The 21,742-nt window shown below is 40.4% G+C and overlaps 2 protein-coding genes across 2 annotated transcripts; both read right to left on the minus strand.

Annotated features, from left to right (window-relative positions):
• Positions 1 to 6,466: 6,466 nt before the first annotated feature.
• Positions 6,467 to 7,399, minus strand: LOC101828757 (olfactory receptor 2A14-like). The gene has a single exon (XM_005083060.3). The coding sequence runs from the start codon at positions 7,397 to 7,399 to the stop codon at positions 6,467 to 6,469; it is 933 nt and encodes a 310-aa protein (XP_005083117.2).
• Positions 7,400 to 18,498: 11,099 nt separating this feature from the next.
• LOC101838523 (olfactory receptor 2A12-like) lies at positions 18,499 to 19,431 on the minus strand. Its single transcript, XM_013122771.3, has one exon. The coding sequence runs from the start codon at positions 19,429 to 19,431 to the stop codon at positions 18,499 to 18,501; it is 933 nt and encodes a 310-aa protein (XP_012978225.3).
• Between the last annotated feature and the right edge of the window lie 2,311 nt (positions 19,432 to 21,742).

Below are 21,742 nucleotides of genomic sequence, written 5' to 3' on the forward strand. Positions count from 1 at the left end.
GGGATGGGAACAGAAGGGATCAGGCAGAGGTGATGGTGGGAGGGATGGAGGAAGAGAGTACTGGGAGAGACAACTGGAATTGGGGGGCAACGTAGAAACCTAGTGTGGTAAAAACTCCCCGGAATTTATGAAAATCACCTTAGTGAAATTTCCTAGTAATGGTGGATACAGAGCCTAAACTGCCCATCTCCTATAACCAGACAAGTCTACTAGTAGTGGAGCTGGGACATAAATCCAGTCACAACACCCTTTACCTACATTCTGTCCTGCCTGCAAGAAAGATGTGCTGAGACAATGTTGGCGCAAACCCCGTGGAGTGGCCAACCAATGACTGGTCCAACTCGAGGCCCATGCCATGCGATGGAGCCCGTGCCAGACACTGCCTGGATGGCCAGGAATCATAAGCCAGGAGAGCTCAGGAACTCAGGATGGAACCAAACATGGCTGAAAAGAAGTCAGTGAAATTACTCCTGATGACATTCTACTGTACTCATAGATTTGTGCCTAGCCCAGTAGTCACCCAGAGGGGTGTCATCCAGAAACTTACTGGAGCAGATGCAGAAACCCACAGCCAAACACTAGGTGGAGCCAGGGGAATCCTGCAGAAGACCAGAAAGAAAGATTGTAGGAGACGGTGGAGTCGCCCACTGAATAAGCTGAATAGGGGTCATGGGGGCTCACAGAGACTGGAGCTACAAACTTGGACCCTGTACGGGTCTGACCTAAGTTATCTGTGTATATGTTATGGTTGTGTGGCTTAGTGTTCTTGTGGGACACTAGTGGGGGTTGTCTCTGACTCTTATAGCTGTGCTTGAGACCCTTCTTTCTCCTGCTGTGTTGCTTTGTCCAGCCTTGACATTAGCGCTTGTGCCCAGCTTACTGTACCTTGCTAGGCCATATTGGGTGCATAACCCTTGGAGGTCTTCTTCTTTGAAGGCAAATGGAGGAGGAGTGGATCTGGGAGAGAGGAGAGGTAGAGAGAGGGGCTGGGAGGAGTGGAGGGAGGGGGAAACTTCACTAAGATGTAACGAATGAGAAAAGATAAAAGTTTTATAAAAAGAGACCTTGTATCCAATACGTATAACCATCTCTTATAACAAAAATAAAAAATGCCATATTAAATAAATAAAGGTGAACAAAAGGGGGTAGTGCACACTTAGACTCAAGGGTAGACAATAGCTTATCCATTATCTATTGTATGTATAATATAATAGCTACGTATTTGATTTTATGATGTTGGAAGTTGTGCTGCTCAGTGGATACAATTTAAAATCAAGTTCAAAGATTAGGCAAAGTTTAAAATAATATAAAGTTTAAACATTCATTATTTTATTTCTTTCTCTCACTTTAAAGAAGATTCCTTTATAAATGAAGTTGTAAGCTGGCGGACGAGATGCATGGTATATGTTTATAGAAGAGGGCCAATAATCATAAATTCAAGGGTCACATGAGTTTTGGCTTACAGCTAAATCATTTTCTGATTTAGCTGATTGAGATCTCTCTTCAGAGAATGGGGCGTTGTCTCTTTCAGTACTCTTCTTGGTGGTTGGTTGGTTGGTTTGTTTTTGAGTATGTTTTCAGGTGTTTCTTGACAATGCCAGCAATAAATATGAACCAGATCCTAAAGTGAGGGGCTGGTGTATCTTCCCACAGCCCCTGAAATTCCTGTTTCTCTATCCCCGTAGAAGATCAGGATATCTCCCTACTACATTTTCAAAGTCTTTTTTAAAAACAGGGACCTTGAGTGGAGACCTTCTTCTGGTCCTTTCATGATGCGGGTGATGATGGAAATGGACATGCTATCTCTGGATGCGGGTGATGATGGAAATGGACATGCTATCTCTGAAACTGGATGCTAGAGACAATTTGTTAGATATTTATGTTATAATTCATAACAGTAGGAAAATTACAGTTGCAAAATAGCAATGAAATATTTTTATAGTTGGGGGCCACCACAACTTGAGGAAGTGCATAAAGGAACTGCATGAAACACTAGGAAGATTAAGAATGCTTTAGATGAAACTCTGGCCTTGTGTTATTGATCTTTATCTGGGGACTTGTACATTTACTTAGTCATATGATTGCTTCTGTGACGTATAATCCCCCCTCTTCCTACTTCAGTCTTTGCCTCAAAGGATATTGTTGTTCACAGTGCACCTGGTGTCATTCTGGATGGAAAGTTGGGGCAGGGATTTTTGTCAACTTACTTTCTTGATCGCATCTAACTAGTTAACTCCACTTGCTGTCAGCTGATTGGCATATGGCTTCAAACGGTGTTGTAGAGCACTCCTTTGAAAAAAACAGACCAAAAGTCGGCGTTAGGAGTCTTTTCATTTCAGGGTTCTCCCCCAAGCTGTTTATGTCTAGTCTGTTCTTCCAAACTAGCCAGCCTAAAGATTAGCCTGCATTCTCAATTAGTGTACCAATCTCTTCTTAATTATCTTCTATAATCACCTCTACTATTTTCCTTACCACTTGGCTTGGGATTCTTTATGATGTGTGGCAGATGAAGCCAATCCTTCAGGAGGGGTTGAGAGACTTATAATGGTCTGCTTCCATCATGAAGCTTTTCTGAGTCAGGCTCAGTAGGTGTGACTATTGAAGAGCTAAAAAATATATATAGATGAGAACAATTACAATGAGAAATCCACATAAGGAACTTGTTTACCTGAGCTGCACTCACAGTCCTTATATTTCTTTTTAGATGCATGATTTGAGCAAAATAGATAGTAGAAATGTCCTGCCCTTTTGAGAAGACAACAAAAAAGATATTTCAAATTAAATGATGTAGTACAATTTATCATGGAAGGCTTTGCTTTCCAAAATGGTAAACACTGAGAGGAAATTTGTGTGCTGTCATACAAAGTCTAAGAAATTGACGCATTGATTTGAACATTGGCCAAGGGGCCCTAAGAAGGGAGGCTACCATAATACATGCTATTGTGGTACAAACATGAATGTACCCACAGGGTTGACTGTTTTGAACACTTGGTGCCCACTCAGTGGCTCTGTTTCAGTTTGTTGAGGAACATTCAGGAGGTTGAGCCTGGCGGGAGAAAATGGATCACTGAGATGGGTCTTGAGGCTTTGTAGCCTGTCACACTTCCTGTTCACATTCTGTTTCAAGTGAGGGTGCACTGTAACTCTTATCTCTGCCACAGGCCTTCCCAGCCTGTCTTCTCCACCATGATGGAATGTATCTCCCTAGTGCTGGTTAAAATACTCCCTTTGCTGCTTACATTTGTTCTCTCTGGGCATTTAATCACTGGAACCAAAAAGTAACTCTCTCCTTCCACCCTCTCTCCCCACGTCTATCTGTCTGTGTTTGTCTCTGTAGCTAATCCTCCAAACTACACCCCCCCACACACACACTCAAGTACACACAAGCACACTCAAACATGTATGTCCTAAGCAAACCAGATAGACTTAAAACATTGAAAGGAAGATAACTGTAGGTATGACTGCTGTAATAACTCTCACATTTAGAAGACCTTGTCTAAACAGTTTCCATGAGCTCCTTACTGTAAGAACCCACCTTGTTCTGGGTGTTCCTCCTATCTATTTTCACTCAGTGTATTCCTCTATGAAAAATTATTACTATATAACTGATGAAAGACAAGGATTACATAGCCTGTAATCAAGGCTAGAATAAGAACGACGATTAGAATATGTAACCACTACTAAGACAACCTAAAGATATGAAGTGCTCCTTTCTGTTCAAAAATGTCTAGAAGTTGAAAAGAAAGCAAGTGAAAAAAGTTAAATCCTGGTAATTCCATTTTTGATCAAATAGTCTGATTTACAGGACTTGATTTTTTTTGTAGGATTACTGTTCTTCAATTCTTCAGTTGTATGGCCCTTTGAGTTTGAAGTGTCATAGGAGGCTCATGTTCTGAGCACTTACTCCCCAGCAGGCAGCTGTTTTGAGGAGGCCAGCAGGCTGTAGGAGGTGCCTGGCTGTGAGAAGTAGGTCACTAGGCTTTGGAAGTTGATATCTTGGCCCCTAATTCTGTACTCTTTCTGCTCCCAGGTCTGCTACAATGTGAATAGCTGACGTCCACCACACAGTCCCATTACTGTAAGCTGAGCTGCACCCGCCATGTCCTTCTGTAAGCCAAAATAACCTTTTCCAAGCTGTCAAGAGAGGTTACTGGATAAAGGTAGATATTGGCAAGACTGGAGATATGAATATTATTCCTGGGATATACATGGCAGAAGGAGAGAACAGACTTCCTGCATGTTGTCTTCTGAATTCCATGTTTATTCTATGGGATTGCACATAGCACACACACACACACACACACACACATGCACACATACTTGCATACATGCACACTTGGATACTTGCATACTTGCATACATACATACATGCATGCATACACACACGCATGCATACAGAAATACATACAGAAAGTAAAAATAAAAACTAACCTTTCATCCCTTAAATTCTTTTAATTAGATATTTTGGTCACTGTGACATGAAGTAACTGGTGTGGTTTTGGAGCCTTTATGCCCTTGCTTTCAGGTTCAAATGTGTAACTGACAGCATGAGGATCTGAGTTTCAGAATTTATCAGAGAAATCACAGGCATTTGTGATCTATTGGCTACTAGGTTATGGTGATCTATGTTTTAGATCCTGTCAAAGAAAGAAAGGCCTCAGCCAAAATTGGTTCCACATCGTCTTACTTTAAATTCTTCCTAACATCCTGGTTCCCAACCCATAGTAAGGACCTGTGATTTTGAACACCACAGACCTGCACTACAGATCTGTAAGTATCTAGAAAATACTTGAGCGGATACCTGTTTTGTAAAGGAAGTTCATACAATCATGTGTCACCTACAGGTACTTTTTGTCAGAAATGAATTATTGTGACAGGAAAGCTGGCCCTTTGAATTGTAAGTTCTTATTTCTTTCTTTTCAAAGAAAAAGTCACTAACAATTAATCTAAGGAATGTGGGCTATGTGTTTAATAGCTCAATCCAACTTAACTATGCTGTATCAAAACTATCCATTTTGACTGTTCACCTGCAGGACCCACAGGAAAGTGACCACTAAACTTAATGCAACAGTCCTAAAGGGCTCCTGCTTCATGGAAAAGTCTACCAGACACATGGTGGCCTATGTGCTGAAGACGGATGCCCCAACATCACAGAGGAACTTCAGGTGACTGTCCAGGTAGCGAGATGCCTCTGTGAATTCTAATGCTTATATATTATCCTTCTGTGGCCTTTGAAGGAGTTGAAGACAGATAGATGTAATTATAGTTTTCCTTAGTTATGATAAAAGAAAAGCTACATATAAGACTTTAGACTCACACAGATAGGATGATAAAATACTTTCTTTAAATCTTACTAAATGTTAATGGACTAAATATTGTAACTATAGTTATTACTTGATAACTGTTCCGTTATTTGTAATTTGACTATGTTAAAGTTAAATTTTTTTTCACTTAGACAGAAGAGGAGATGATGGAGAATGTTCTTCTGTGGTATATATTTTTTTATTGTTTGATGAATAAAGCACTGTTGGCCAATAGGGAAGCAAGATAGGAGGGACTAGGAGATGTGGAGGATTCTGGGAAATGGAGGCATAGTCAGTTACCGTGTAGGACATGGGAGGAGTAAGAGGTCCGAATCCTTTCTCTGGTAATACTCAGATTAGCAGTTATGGGTTAATAATTAAGTAAGAGCTAGCCAATAAGAAGCCATAGCAAACATCCAACAGCTTCATAATCAATATAGCATCTTGTGTGTTCATTTGGAAATGACGCGGCTCTGGGACCAGGCTGGCAGGAAGAATGCTTATAACATTCACCAACGATTGGTATTAGATCTCCCCAAATTCCATTGATTATTCCCTGCAATTTTAGCCATTTCAGGAATATTCCACATTAGCTTGTACTTCCAAATTCTTACTGAGTAATGGTAAGAAGAAGTTTGCATGTTTATCAGGTGTGTGTGTGTGTGTGTGTGTGTGTGTGTGTTGCACAAGCGGTTGTTGAGCTACTTTGCTAATTTTACACAAATGTGATTGCATGTAATTTTACTGTTATTTTAAGGGGTTCACTTCATGTGCCACTCACAGTTCCCCTTGGTCTAACAGATACTTTTGTTATCAATTAGTTGGCTCTACTCTGATAAGAATTATAGGTAGGGACAGGGAGACTTTTCCAGTGTTACAGTCTTAATTGTTGCATGCTTAAGACCTATAGTATGGATCCAGCAATTTCTGACTCCTAAATTTAAGAGGTATAGGCCTATTGTTCCAATCTTCAGAAGCTGGGGAACGATGACTGTAGGTATACGTATGTTTTTTTCTCAAAGCAGAAATATCTTTGGTCTATGTCTACGAGTCTATAATATTCTGTTTTAAGGGAGTGTTTATAATAGAAAGGGCAAAGGAATGCCAACCACTATGTTTGAGAGACAGCAAAATCTTCCATCCAGGTTGTTCCTTGATGTCCCTCATGCTGGTCTCTCTTTCCACAATACCCTTCTTAGGGCACCCTTGACCTCAGCATTCCTCAGGCTGTAGATCAGGGGGTTCAGCATGGGGTTAAAAAGACTGTAAAACAGGGAAAGGATCTTCTGCTGCATCTCAGGGTGCTGAGACTTGGGGGCCATGTACATGACAATGGCACTGCCAAAGAAAAGCCCAACCACACAGAGGTGGGAGGAGCAGGTGGAGAAGGCCTTTCTGCGGCCTTCCCCCGACTGGATCCTCAGGATGGCCACCAGGATGCGGGTGTAGGAGACCAGCACCAAGCATAAGGGCCCCACTAAGATGAACACACAGGCTGCAAAGATGACGACTTGATTGAGTGTTGTGTCAGCACAGGCCAGCTTGAGGACAGACAGAATTTCACAGAAGAAGTGATTGATTTCATGGGGCCCACAGAATGGTAGCCTCAGGATGAGAATTGTATGGACCAGGGCCAGGAGAAAGCTAAATATCCAGGAAGTAACAGCCAGGGTACTGCAGACTCTCCAGCTCATGATGACAGTGTAGTGTAGGGGATGACAGATGGCCACAAACCTATCATAGGACATCACCACCAAAATCAGGCACTCTATGTGAGCAAAAGTCAAATACAAGAATGTTTGCATTATGCATGGAATGAAGGAGATGGTTCTTCTTTTAGACACAAGATTTGCCAGCATCTTGGGGACATTGTTGGAAGCATAAGACATGTCAACAATGGCCAGATGAGAGAGAAAGAAGTACATAGGTGTGTGCAGTCTGTGGTCCAGGCAGATTATTCCAAGGATAACCCCATTCCCAAGAAGGGTAAAGGAATAAAAGAGAGAGAAAAGCCCAAAGAGGAAACACTCCACAGTGAAATCAGCTTGGAATCCCAGTAGAGTGACCTCTATGATCCATGTCTGATTGCCTCTCATTCTCCTGTGGCAAAGCCCTTGTTCAGGCCCAAAAGGTCAGAGCTGTGGAATAATCAAAGATACAAAGCATTTAATGATTATGGTAGAGAAAACATTTTGAAGTTCATCATCTAGGATGGAGTATTGGGTTTTGTTTTCAGATATTACAAAATATACTTTACTGTAGTTGTAAAAATGAGGGAAATGTTCTGATGCATACTTAGTATATTAATATTAAGAGAAAATGCCAGTGAGGGACATTGCTCAGTAGGTAAAGTTGCTTGCTGCCAAGCCTGACAACCCAAGTTCAGTCTCCTGGACCCACATGGTGGAAAGAGATAGCCAACCATACAGGCTGTCCTTTGACTTCCACATGTGATCTGGAAGCACACCTGCATGTGTGTACCCACATGTGTAAAATCAGTCAATTAATTAATCAATGTATTTTAAAAGATAAGTATGCACATGTCCATAGCAGTACATAAAGTTAATCACATTACCAAGCACAATGTGTTTTAGTGTGCCCCATGTAAGAGGATTTACATTCAAATATTCACACATATATTGTTTTGGAGAGTTCACATTATCTGGTTCCACCTCAGTATAAGAATCTTGACCACACACATGATGAAAATGTTAGCCCTTATCAAGAAAACATGAGCAGGAAGTTTTAAATACATTTACTTCTATAAAGGGGAAGAAAATCTATTCCAAGTTGTACTGGTGGAAACAAGATTTTCTATTGCCGGATAGCAGAGATGAATCTTAAATCAGGATGCATATGTTTGCAACACCTGATGATTGTTAATGAAGGCACCAGTGCACAACAGACCTAAGTTGGCATAGGTCAAAAAGTCTTTGATCTTTGTCAATCAGATACGTACATTTCTGTGTCTTTTAAGTCTCCCGTACGATATGCAACTCCCAAAGATTTAAAGTTAGAAATCAAAAGAACCGAAATGAGCAAAAAGAATGCATGAAATGTACAATTTGGAGCAGTAGAGACCGTCACTCTCATAACTTTATGAGTTTGCGTTCTTCTGAAAAGTCTAGAATCCTGAACTCCAGGTCTGTTTGTGAAGATGCTGCTGTAGACCTGATATGTTTTGTCTCTGTGATTTCCCCCTGTTTATGTTTCTGCAGTTGACCAGTGTGCCTGATAATGGTCACATTTAATCTCACCACAGTAATATTGCTTGTGAAAGGGACTTTAGTTCTGTTTATGAATGTGACTGTTTCTGTGCTGATATGACTTTGATCATTTTTAAAGGTGGTAGCCATCTTGAGTTAACTCCCAAGGTCTTGTGTAGATGCTTCACTAGAAACTCCCAACGTATTGTGTAGATGCTTCACTACAAGGCCGAATTTGGCCAGTAAAACCTGCAGTCTGTCACATACAGTGGAGTTGATTTTATTTCTTCAGATTGATGTTCTTTTGGCTTCACACTGGTTTATTTGTGGTTGGATCCGTACGAGAAGAACACAGAGAGCACATACTGATATTTAACTTCTATTTGGCTGATCTATAAGATGAGAATTGTCTAACTTACTGCATGGCATAACTTAGTGACAGAACGAAGGTTTGAAATGTTTTAGGCACACAGTAGTAATATTGTGGAACTCTCCTGCTGAGTCAAGCTGGAAGAGACCAATAAGACCTTCCTGAGCCTTCCTAAGGCACAGGCGTTTATGTTTGCAGGGGTTCATTATCTGGAGTATGGATGAGCCCCTGCTGCATCAAGCACAGCCACTCTGATAGTTCATGAGCCAAAACTCAAGCTTTCAATCTAATAACATTGTTTGATTCGTCTTAGCGCACCATTAGATTAACCTGCATTAGAGTTTTCCATTCGTCATTTTATTGATATATATTCATTATATGGAGTTCTAAGCTTACTAAGGACATTTTAATGCCAATGTATAATATAGTTTGGACAAATTGTCCCATCCAAACCCTTTTTTTAAAATCCTCTCTTTCCCTTCCAAATGGGCCTCTTTTCCCAGGCAGTATAGCTGGGCACAGTACACATACCTTTATTCCTAGCTCTTGGGAGGCAGATCACTGTGAGTTCAAGGCCCTCTCTGTCTATATAGTGAGTGCCAAGACAGCCAGAGCTACATAGTAAGACCCTGTCTTGGGGGAGATGTATCCCAGTTAGGTCTGTTTATTTCCATAGACAGTTTCATTCAGGTTTCATGGCATATACACATGAATGACTTTGTATACCTATACAAAGTCTAGGATCTTGCATCTTGTATTATTGACAAGTGATTCTTGAAAGTAAAAAATATATAGGGGCACAAAATACTCTTAGTGAAATAATTTTATCAGATCAAATCATATGTAAGGTCTGCATCAATTGTGCTTTTAAGATGTTTGTAGCAAAGACAATGAAAAGACAAGTCCATAGTGATGACCACACCTGCTGAACAGACACAAATGCACACCCCTCACCCAATAACTCAACTATAAAGTCAACAAAGGTGGAGCAACACAGCAAAAGGTCAAAATACCTTTACCTTTGATCCGTTGCTATGAACTTACATCTTAGGTTTCAGAGATCAGGGAGGCAGATAATTTCCTCCCCTGGAATAATACGATTAATAACTAGATCTTTGAAATGACAGATGGTTGCTAAAGTACATCTCCAGAAATATACAGAGAAATGAGCTTCATGGACTCATTTACGTGTTCTTCTCGACATAACTTGACCAGTGATGGTAAACTTGGTCCTGACTGTGGCTGAAGGCCATGCTGTTGAAAGATTGGTCAGACTGCCATTTTCATCTTCATTCTGAGTGGTGTGTATTAGGAAATACAGTCTCCTGTTCTAAAACTCATTTTGTTGTATTAAAATGGGGCAATAGATATTAAAATGGTGAAGAAGGAGAAGGAAGAGGAAGAAGAACAATGAAGAGGAAGAAGGACAAAGAAGAAGAAGAAGAAGAAGAAGAAGAGGAAGAGGAAGAGGAAGAAGAAGAAGAAAAAGAAAAAGAAGAAGAAGGAAGGAGAAGAAGAAGAAGGAAGAGGAGGAGGAGGAGGAGGAGGAGGAGGAGGAGGAGGAGGAGGAGGAGAAGGAGAAGGAGAAATACAAGTCGCTGGTGTTCATTGTAAGGTTAATAAACATTAGTTTTCAATGATAGTATTAATGAGACCACAAATCAGAAGGAAAAATCAAGATGATTGGAAGCGGGAGTTCAATGTCATTGTCCTGTTATTTTAAAGACTTCCACAGATACATTATTTTTCTTTTTAACTTATCTTAGATTTTTTTTTGGTTTTACGAGACAGGGTTTCTCTGTATTGTTTTGGAGGCTGTCGGTCCAGCCTGGCCTTGAACTCACAGAGATCCGCCTGCCTCTGCCTCCCAAGTGCTGGGATTAAAGGCGTGCGCCACTACCGCCTGGCTCTTAGATTTTAATTAAATCACTAGTTTTTATTTCAATCTATACCTTCATATTTCTTTTAAAACCATAAATACAAAGACCTTTGAAGAATACATCGAGTGACCAAAATCCAATATTAAAAAAATACAGTTTTAAAACTGCAAGGACAATTATGGCAGGAGAGTAAATAGTTTGGGGAAATGGGATGGGAAGTATTTAAGACACCTAACATTGACTCAAATGAACTATCTCTGCCAGGCAATGTCCCAGAACATGAGTTCTGGGCTCCACGAAAGGTAGAGTCCTAGGAGCGGGCATTTGTCAAATCTTTACATGCATGGAGAAATTTTAACATTGGGTTAGTACTAGTTATGAGCACAGAACGTGACTCTAGACTCTAGACCTCTCCTCCTTGATTTCAAGCCCTGTCTTTATGAATACTATCCTTGTGATTTCTCTGTGCTACTTCCTGCCTCAGTTCCCCCGTCTACAAGACTGGATAGGCATTAAAACTGATCTGATGAGTCTCTTAATCTCTCTCTCTCTGATCAAATGAGCTAAATTAATCAGAACACTTAACTAAACACTTAAATGTGATGACTACTATTAGAGATTTGATACCTGTCGCTGGAGAGCAGCTTCTAGATTCAAGAACCACAAGGAATATGTTATACATCCAGCAACTCCTCTGATAAAAGGAGGAACATAAGAGAATGGACCTTCCCTCCCCCAGAGGCACTCGGTTCACTGAGGAAGAAGCCACCCATCTCTCTCATACAGTGTTGTGTGTCCTATGGAGGAGATGATGCTCCCACAGATGCATAGGGGAGGCAGTGAACAGAGGCAGGAGGATGAGGTTCAGTACCCATACCCCCAAACTCCTGGGGTCCCAGTGTCTATTTAGGAGGAGAGGGCTCCTGTGACACACAATCATTGAGGCTCATTAACTAGGTAAAATCCTCTCTTAACATCTCTCTGATACTGTTTGCTGGCGAGAACAAGTGACAAGCAGGGGCACGGGGGGAAGGAGTCGAGAAGCACAGAGGGACCCCAGATACAAAAGAACAGTCAAGGAACCCTATACAACTACTCAGGACCCTTGTCATACCCAGGCTGGGGCTAGACACCTACCCCACTGTGACCTCAAGCCAAGTATTTAACTGACCTCTATCCCACTTCTCTTCTGTAACTCATTCTCAGGCAAACAAAACAAAACAAACAAACAACCCCCAAGCCCCCAAACCAAAGCCAAAACCAACAACAAACTAAACCTTCCCACTCAAAACTCCCCCAATACCAAACCAACCAACCAACCAAACAACAACAACAACAATAAAAAAACAAAGCTAAACCATATATACTTACAGTGGCATAAGGTGCAATCTTTTCTTCAAGTACAGTCATGGGTCTAGAAGAAACCCCAAATAGGAAAGGAAGAAAGTGAGAACTTGGGTGGGCGCTCCTTCAAAAGGGGTCTCACCAGGAGCAGCCAAGGGCAGAGCTCTGACTGGTGTGATGGACTTGCTTCTGCAAGTGAAGACTTTTCTTGTTACCCTTTGAATCCAGATTCTTCCCTACAGACAAAAAACCTAATAACCCAGGGAATGGGGCCTTGAGGTGATGCAGCCATAACACTCTAGAGAGAAGTGAAGAATATGCAAATTAGAGACCAATACCACCATTTCCCATGTCTCTTTGCTTAATAGTAGTCCCCCAGGAAGAGTGTGTGTGGTTGCCTGGGATTACATGATAATGAGGATTAGTCAGAAGCTAGATTCTGGTTCAGAAGAAAAAAATCTAATCTTCTCATAAGTTAGTGTCTGTTAACACATATTTCCTCAGTCTTTACTGGCCCCCTCCAATGCCACCTGTGGTGGTGAATGTCTCATTATTAGGAGCCCCATGGACCCTGGTAAGATACCATCAGAGAAACAGATTTTTCATAGTGGAGGAGATGATCCAAAATAACTCGTATGCTTCTCAAATCAGAAGCACATTTTAAGTCGACACTCATCAGTACCTCACCTACCTTTTCATTTGTATTTGTGTGTCTGACATCCAGAATAGCTCTGAATTCATTCCAATCTTGAGAGACTGTGGATAACATAAATCTTGTCCACTATATTAATCACTGTTCTATTGCTGTGAAAAGACACCATGACCAAGTCATCTCTTATAAAAGAGAGCATTTAAATGGTGCTTACTTATAGTTTCAGAGGTTTAGTCCATCCTCATCATGGCGGGAAGCATGGTGGCGTGCAGACAGACATGGTGCTGGAGAATTAGCTGAGAGTTCTACATCCTGATCTATATGAAGGGAATGAGCTTTTGGACCTCAAAGTCCAACCCCAGTGGCATACTTCCTTCAACAAAGTCATATTTCTTTTTTTTTTGCTGTGAATTATTTTAATTCATGAATATACCACAATGTCTTTACAATTTTCCTACTTAGTGGATATTTTCATTGTTTCTAGTTATTACCATTACAATGATTCCTTTTCTTAAACCTTCTAATCTTCTCAAATAGTGTCACTGCTTGGTGACTAAGCATTCAGATAAATGAGCCTATGGGTGACATTTATATTCAAACCACCCGTTAAGCAGTAAAGTCAAAGGATTGTAAAATTTTTCCAGTTCTTACCCCTAACACATGTACACATAATTTAGTTCTTAAACTGTGACTGAAGGAGCAACTTGAAATTAAAATGACATCTGTTATCTTTTGTAGATAAGTATTTAATAGGAAGCCAATGGGTTATTTCTGATTGTAAATAATTAAAGTACCTAGTAGAATGTCTGGCCGCTGACCTTATTGTTAAAAATTTCTCTCAACTTCTTTCAGGTTTCCTCCATCAAACTCCCATTCTTGGGGACTGGGATGTCTCCTCCTCTTTTACAGGCTTTTGGGACTCTACTCTTCATACTGGGTCATCTTGCTCAGCCTTACTATATGGAGAGGCGCTTAGTCTTACTATGACTTGATATGCCATGTTCCATTGATATTCATGTGTGATCTGCTGCTTCCTAAACAGAAACAGAGGAGTGGACTGGGTGGTAGGAACAGAAAGGGGAAGGCAGAGAGGGGCTGGGAATAGAGGAGGGAGAGGGAACAGAAGCCAGGATGTAAAATAAATAAACAGATAGATAAATAAATTTATTTAGAAAAGAATATAAGACTCAAACTTACAGTTTTCAGTAAATACGTTAGTTCTTTAGTCTTCAGACAAACAAAACAAAACAAAAAAATCAAACCCTCCCACTCTTAACCATGTTAATGCCCTGACTTCAACGTCCCACTCCATGGGACTATCTTGATGGTTTCTGTGGAATAATCCTTCTGTGAGCTGTGAAAATGTGTTGCTTTCACTGTTAATAAAAATCTGGTTATCCAATAGCTAGGCAGAATTGGAGCAGAGAGAATGCTGGGAAGAAGGGTGGCATCTGAGGAGTCACCAGCTAGATGTAGAGGAAAGAGGAGATGAGCATGGCTTGCTGAAAAAAGATACCATCATGTTGTAGAACCTAGATAAGAAATATGGGTTAATTTAAATTGCAAGAGCAAGTTAGTAACAAGCCTAAGCTATTGGTTGGATATTTATAATTAATAATAAATCTCTGAAAGGATATTTGGAAGTGAGCTGGTACACAGAAAAGCTCTGCCTACAGATAGCTCCACAGTTAAGAGCTATCCAGAGGACCTAGGTTCAATTCCTAGCACCTACATGCTGACATACAATTTCCTGTAACTCCAGGTCCAGAGAATCTGAGGCTTTATTCTGGCCTCTATGGTTACCAGACATACATACTAGGAATAGACACACATTCAAGGAATAAGCAAATATGTACAAAATTAATGTGTTAATTGTTCATCACATTCATGAAGACACTTGCAATTGCCTCTGCTTTTAATGACCTTTAGATTGCTAGAATTCAGTTAGTAAGATTCAAGAGTGTGTACTCAATGGTTTTTCTGTAGTGTCTCACTGTGTAGCCCTGGCTGATCTGGAAAATTTTTGTTTTTTGACTTTTCATAATTTTTCTTGTTTCTCATTCTGTGGTGGTTTGAAAGAAAATGGACCCCTAGGCTTATAGAGAGTGGAACTACTGGGAGGTGTGTCATTGTTGGAGTGGCTTTGGCTTTGTTGGAGGTAGTGTGTCACTAGAGGGTGACCATCTAGGTCTCAAATGCTGATGTCAGGTCTGGTATGACACTCACTTCCTGCTTCCTGTGGATCAAGATGTAGAACTCTTAGCTCCTTCTCCAGCAGGATGTCTGCCTGCACGCCACCGTGATTCCCCCTGTGATGACAGTGGACTAAGCCTCTGAACTGTAAGCCAGACACAATTAAATGTTTTCCTTTACAAGACTTGCTGAGGTCACTGTGCCTCTTCATGGCAACAAAACCACAAGACACTTTCCTGCAAGGAATTAAAAATAATAAATTTAACTTATTATCTCTCAGAAAGGACTAAAGATATTGTTTTGTGTCTTTACCAAATCAAGTAAATGGAATTAACAAAATTTTAAGTCTTCTTTTGATGATTACTGTGGATACACAAGGGGTCATAAAATGGTCTTAGTTTGCATGGGATGAAATGTTTTAATGATCTAATATGACTGTGAACTTCATGAACCACAAACCCAACCTACCAGGAAAGATGTACCTCCTCATGCAATAGTGTCATGACTGTTATGGGATAACCATCTATTCTCTGACTGAACTTTGTCCTGCTTTTCAGGAGATACCTAAAGCCTGGTGGTGAAAACTTGGTCAAAAAAACCCTGACTGCAGAGGTCATAGACCCTAAAAGAGAACTTACTACCATTTGTTTATCTATATTGGCATCCATTTTGTAACTATAGACAAAAATGTCACCACTCATAAAAAAAAACTGCTTTTTACATTGAGTTACAAATGCAGAAATTCTTGGCTACAAAGGTTGCTGAGGAAAAGAGACATACCGTCATCTGAAGGCTCAGGAAACATTGCAGAAGAACTGTGAAAGTGTAAGAGCTGGACTATGGGGATTTGGAATTCTATCTTCTGTGAATGATACAGCCTTTGTAGCCACGAATTCTTAGCAGCTACACTTCCCTGCACTGGGCCTGTATAGGACCAATCCTGTCAGCAGCCAGTTATGGATGGGAGAGGGGCTCATGAGGACCTAATTATCCCTGCTGAACTATTGGCTACTGAAAGATTATGGTGGAAGAGTACTCCGTATTGTCATGCATCTCCCCACTGGTGAACCTTCCAGGCTCTATTAGATATCTCCATGCTCATGATCATGCAGGTAGCCCTGGTTAAATTCAATGGCTTTCAGAAAATTAACAAGGAAAATATAGAAAAATAGCAAAACTTGAAGATTACAAAATAAGCCGGGTGGTGATGGTGCACACCTTTAATCTCAGCACTTGGGAGGCAGAGGCAGGCAGATATCTGTGAGTTCAAGACCAGCCTGATCTACAAAGCTACACAGAGAAACCCTGACTTGAAAAACAAAAACAAAATTACAAAATAAATGAAATACAATACTTTGTCAAATTTACTATTTTAAACTTAATTTATATCAGCTGTTCCTTTATTTGGTTAGATTAATTAATATATGAATTTAGTGGATCAGCAAGGGACATTTGTAGTCCATAGGCCATGAAATCCTGCTAAGTTTTAGAGATTATCTGGGTGAAAGACTCCTCAGTCCAGAGTGGCTTCAAAGTGATAATTGAGTCTTCATCTTCTCTTAATGACTCTGATTTCCTTTTGTCCTCCTGAGTTCAAGTGATGGACTGTCACTTATACTAAGAGGGACTAGAAGAAATTTAAATCTGGGGGAAATCATCAAGGTTCACATCTAGATTAGCTACTTGTTTTGTAGATAAGGTTTTATGAGAACATATCCACATCCGTTCACCCACATGTATGGATGCCTTCGCCAGAGGTGGGTTATGGCAAGGAATACAGTCCTGAAACTCATGTACTTTCCTTTTCAGTTTACAGAAAAATAGAATTTATCTAGAGCTGGGCTCCTTAAACTTTTCCCAGTGTGATTCATTTATGCCTGAATAGATGCATAGAACAGTTGCATAAATCAAACAAGCACTAATAAGAAATCATAAAGAAATTTATTCTAAAACAATTTGTAGGGACATATATAAATTTACCACTTACTAAACTCAGAACCAAATTTGCCTATTAATTATATAAACATCTTTTTGTATAAATAATTTAATCTTGGGGTATTTAATACCACAGGACACAGAGCTCTTCGACATTTTTGAAAGTTGAACAGTATTTTGATTTTACAGCTGGCACTGGTGAGAATATAGCTTTGCAAAAGTATGTAGAAAACTGGCAGGAATATTATTAGAGTCATTTTAGTGACTGTTAGAAATTCTGTTTTAATTTAGAGCCAAGATTTATGTAACTATTTTTTTATGAAACTCAAGCCAGAAATTCAAATAGAAACTTTTAGTCTCCATTATTCTAACACAATGAAAAGATATAAAATTTGATACTGAGTAATGAGAGTAGGAAAATATTGTTTTCTATATTTAGACAATTATTTCTGTAAGAGCTGAAATCTTTTTACAGTGGAAACACTGTAGCTCATGATGTACAGTAGTCTCAGATCTGAGAATTCAGGGAGTGTACACTGACATTATTTGGTGTGACGGCATGTGAGCACATGGTATGTTTAGAGGCAAGGCTGCAGTCATGTAGGAGCCTTCTATTGTCGCCGACTTCTTTCCAATACCATATTCAGTTGAGTGACTCCTGGTGGAGTTGTGACCCACAGTTTAAGGTATGAATGTGCTTTTGTGTATTTAAGAGGTTAGTGCATTTCCAGTGTATATTATCCAGTAGTATGGATTGTTTCCCAGCTATTGGAGTTATGTTTCTGATAGTTCTCATGATGAATAAGCCATTAAAATGTTTATAACATTCTAATGGGTATGAAATGGTATATCTTGGTGAAGTAATTCACCTTTTCTTGTTGGTTCATGGTGATGAGCACCAATCCTTGTGTTTATCAACTCTTGGGTTTATATTGGGAAGTCAATTCAACTTTGCTCTGTTTTTATAAGTTAGTTTTTATATGTTATTCATTTGAAAGCTTTTATAGAGTAGTTACTATGAGATGGGCATGGTGCTGAAAACTTCTTAGCTCCTTACTATAGAGGCAGAGGCAGGAGGATGACTTCAAGTGTGAGGTCAGATTATTCTACATGGTTACAGTCTGCTTCAAAAAACAAACAAAAATTGGTATAAATCTTACCAGTTGGTCTATAGCTTCATGTTTCATTTCTTAATGATGAATTTGCAATTTTAAAGAAGTCTATCACTAGGAAAGTAGGCATTTTTTATACTTATTAGGTTTTTTTGTGCTGTTTTCTCTGAATGTATCTGTGCTAAGTAATTAAGGCATTCGTCTATTTTTCTGCTATCTTCAGTTCTACACGTTCTTCAGTTTTTTTTTTTTTTTTGGGTTTTACGAGACAGGGTTTCTCTGTATTGTTTCGGAGGCTATCGGTCCAGCCTGGCCTCGAATGCACAAAGATCTGCCTGCCTCTGCCTCCCGAGTGCTGGGATTAAAGGCGTGCGCCACCACCGCCCGGCTCGTTCTTCAGTTTTTAAATGAGAGTGCATAGTATTCCATTCTGTGGTGAAGAAAATGACAGCCACCAAATTTTACAAGGGGTAGCTAGCGCCTATCCGTCGTCAGGATGTTTCTCATACATGACTTCCCTTCCACAGAATCCTTCTCAGGGCACCCTTGACCTCAGCATTTCTCAGGCTGTAGATCAGGGGATTCAGCATGGGGTTGAAAAGGCTGTAAAACAGGGAAAGGATCTTCTGCTGCTCCTCAGGGTGCTGGGACTTGGGGGCCATGTACATGACGACCGCGCTGCCAAAGAAAAGCCCAACCACACAGAGGTGGGAGGAGCAGGTAGAGAAGGCCTTTCTGCGGCCCTGCCCCGACTGCATCCTCAGGATGGCCACCAGGATGCGGGTGTAGGAGACCAGCACCAAGCAGAGTGGCCCCACTAAGATGAACACACAAGTTGCAAAGATGACAGCTTGGTTGAGCGTGGTGTCAGCACAGGCCAACTTGAGGACAGACAGGATTTCGCAGAAGAAGTGATTGACTTCATGGGGCCCGCAGAAGGGCAGCCTCAGGATGAGGACTAAATGGACCGTATCCAGAAGTAAACTAAAGCCCCAGGAAGCAGCGGCCAGAGCAGTACACACTCTCCAGCTCATGATGACGGTGTAGTGTAAGGGGTGGCAGATGGCCACATACCTATCATAGCTCATCGCCACCAAAATCAAGCACTCTGTAGCTGCAAAGGCCAAATACAAGAACGTCTGCATGATACATGGAACAAAGGAGATGGTTTTTTTCTGGGTCACAAGGTTGGCTAGCATCTTGGGGACATTGTTGGAAGCATAGGACATGTCAAGGATGGCCAGGTGTGAGAGGAAGAAATACATGGGGGTGTGTAGCCTTGGGACCATGGATATTATTCCAAGGATGACTCCGTTTCCCAGCAGGGTGAAGGTATAAAAGGCAGAAAAAATCACAAAGAGGAAGTAATCCAAAGTGGTATCAACTTGGAATCCCAGCAGGATAACTTCTGTGATCCATGTCTGATTGCATCCCATCCTCTTGTGGCAATGACAAGACTTGATTCAAGATAAAAAGATAAGAACTGTGGAGCAAAGTTACAACATAGTTAATGGCCGTTACAGGGAGAGCATTTAGAAATGTATCACTGAAGAGGGATTTCCTAAGGTTTATATTCTGATACTTTGCAAGAACTAATGGAGCATGAGTTCAAATATTGAGGCACTGATGAAGTAATAGGAACACACACACACACACACACACACACACACACACACACACACACACACATTTTATGTGTAACACCTGCTAACCCAATAGTTTCTATTTCAATGTATCCCGTGTCAGAGGATACATATACGTACTTATGTACTATTTCGGAGAATTCCTGTGCTCTCACTTTGCTTTCTGGTGTGTATCCTGGTCATTTATATAGCTTGAGGAGTAAGGTGATTTGGGTTCCATTGTTAGGCTGCCTTTTTAGGCAGTGTCCGAAGGGATTGACATTCCTGGTTCTCCATGGGCATGCCCCACACAAAACTTCCCCCTCTCTTATATTTTCTACTTGTGCATTTCGAACACAAAATTTATTTAAGTAAATGGTCATCTTTGCACTTTTGTTAAAACCATGTTCTACGACGACCTGCTTTTCCCGGCAGGTTGCTAGTACTCCCAGGCGGACCTTCCGGCACACGTGTGTATTCTACTGGCTCTTAATTTGAGCGTTTTATTCACCTCTTCATCTGCACCTGATGCTGTAGTTCATGCACAACCCGTCTCTCTGTGTGGGCTCAGGCAAATATCCCAAACACCATTTATCTTGAGATTTAGACAGTGTTTACCAATGAGAAACTTAAAAAGGAAAGGCACTGTTGGAGCTTGAAGTAAAGATGATTGCTCCTTTCTGATTGACTCGTTTGATTGTGTTACACGGTGGTTAAGTCTCAGAGATGACCTTAGTTTCTACTATGACAGAACACGTCGTTCATAAGATTTTGATGGAGCCGGTGAGATGGCCCCGTGGGTGCAAGCATTTGCAGCCGAGTCTGATGGTCTGAGTTCCATGCCCCACATCGTGGAAAGAGAGGCCCAACTCCCCCAGGTTGTTAATTCTGATGTCCACACTTGCACCGTTGCGCATGCCCACCCGCATGCGTATACACACAGATGCTCGCACATAGTAAATATATCAATTTAACGGGACATGGCATCGTAGGAGCTTTGGTAGCATAAAGTATCACGAGATTTCCCGATCACTTCCTTCTTTATCAGCTGTTGCCATGCCAACAGTTGTGTAGGTTCATAGCACCCCGAGAAGATCAGAAGGGGAAACATGGAAATGGTGGTTGACATTTCTTGAGAGGTCTTTGTAGAAGTTCTGAGGCTTGTTTGGCCATCAGAGCGAAGCAAAGGACATGAAAGGGATAGGTGACAAAGTCACTCAACAGAATCGTGACTTGTTTGGTCTCATAGTCTATTTTCATTAGTATGCTGATTAAAAAAATTTTTTTGGGAGTCATGGTACTGGCAGGTGATCGTGGCAGGAGCTGGTGCTTGTGAAATTTGGGTGTCAGATCACCTGGCCCTTTATTGAAGCCCCGTGGGTGTTTGCATTTGGAGACATCAACTGCAGATTGATCTGATCCAATTTTCTCTTGCACCATACACATATAAAACATTATGGCTCTATAAAAATGCAAGTGCAACTTCTACAGCTTACATTTGCAGGAGCTATGTGAGCAACTGATTTTAATTTTTAAATCACGTGAAAGTTTATTATATAATGATTTTACTCAAATTATCTAAATGTCCATAGCAAAATATAGATACACACACACATACATATATACATATACTAAAATGGATATATAACTATAGACATTTTAGCTACCATTTTCACTTCACAGAGTAAGAATTTCATTTGTTAAGACATATAAATATAATATTCATAGTGTATCTATCATTACAAGTGCATAAAGGTGGTGCAGCATTTTATTTCACAACTTACTTGACATTTTCAGAAATTCTTGGTTTATCTTTTTTTCTTGTTTATTGCATTGAGAGCCTTATAAACGAGGATGTATTTCCAGTTGATAATTTCCTCAGGGTGTACTCTAAAATGAAATTGCAGGTGCTAAAATATAAACATCTCAAAGTTTATAATTACCTGTTGCCTGTTGCTCTTCAGTAAACACAAATTTCATAAAGCTTTAGAAATATAAATTTTAAAGGTTTACTGATTGTGTGAATATCATGTCTCCTTGTCACAGGGCCATCAGTAGTAAGTGTTCTTAGTTATGATCTTTGCTTATTTGAGCTATAAACAAAGTTATACAATTTGTATTTCAT

This window comes from Mesocricetus auratus, unplaced genomic scaffold, assembly GCF_017639785.1.
Source record: "Mesocricetus auratus isolate SY011 unplaced genomic scaffold, BCM_Maur_2.0 Super-Scaffold_100694, whole genome shotgun sequence".
NCBI classification, from domain to species: domain Eukaryota; kingdom Metazoa; phylum Chordata; class Mammalia; order Rodentia; family Cricetidae; genus Mesocricetus; species Mesocricetus auratus.

Coding starts and splice junctions, on each gene's coding strand:
- LOC101828757 (XM_005083060.3), bottom strand. CDS start 7,399: ATGAGAGGCAATCAGACATGGATCATAGAGGTCACTCTACTGGGATTC.
- LOC101838523 (XM_013122771.3), bottom strand. CDS start 19,431: ATGGGATGCAATCAGACATGGATCACAGAAGTTATCCTGCTGGGATTC.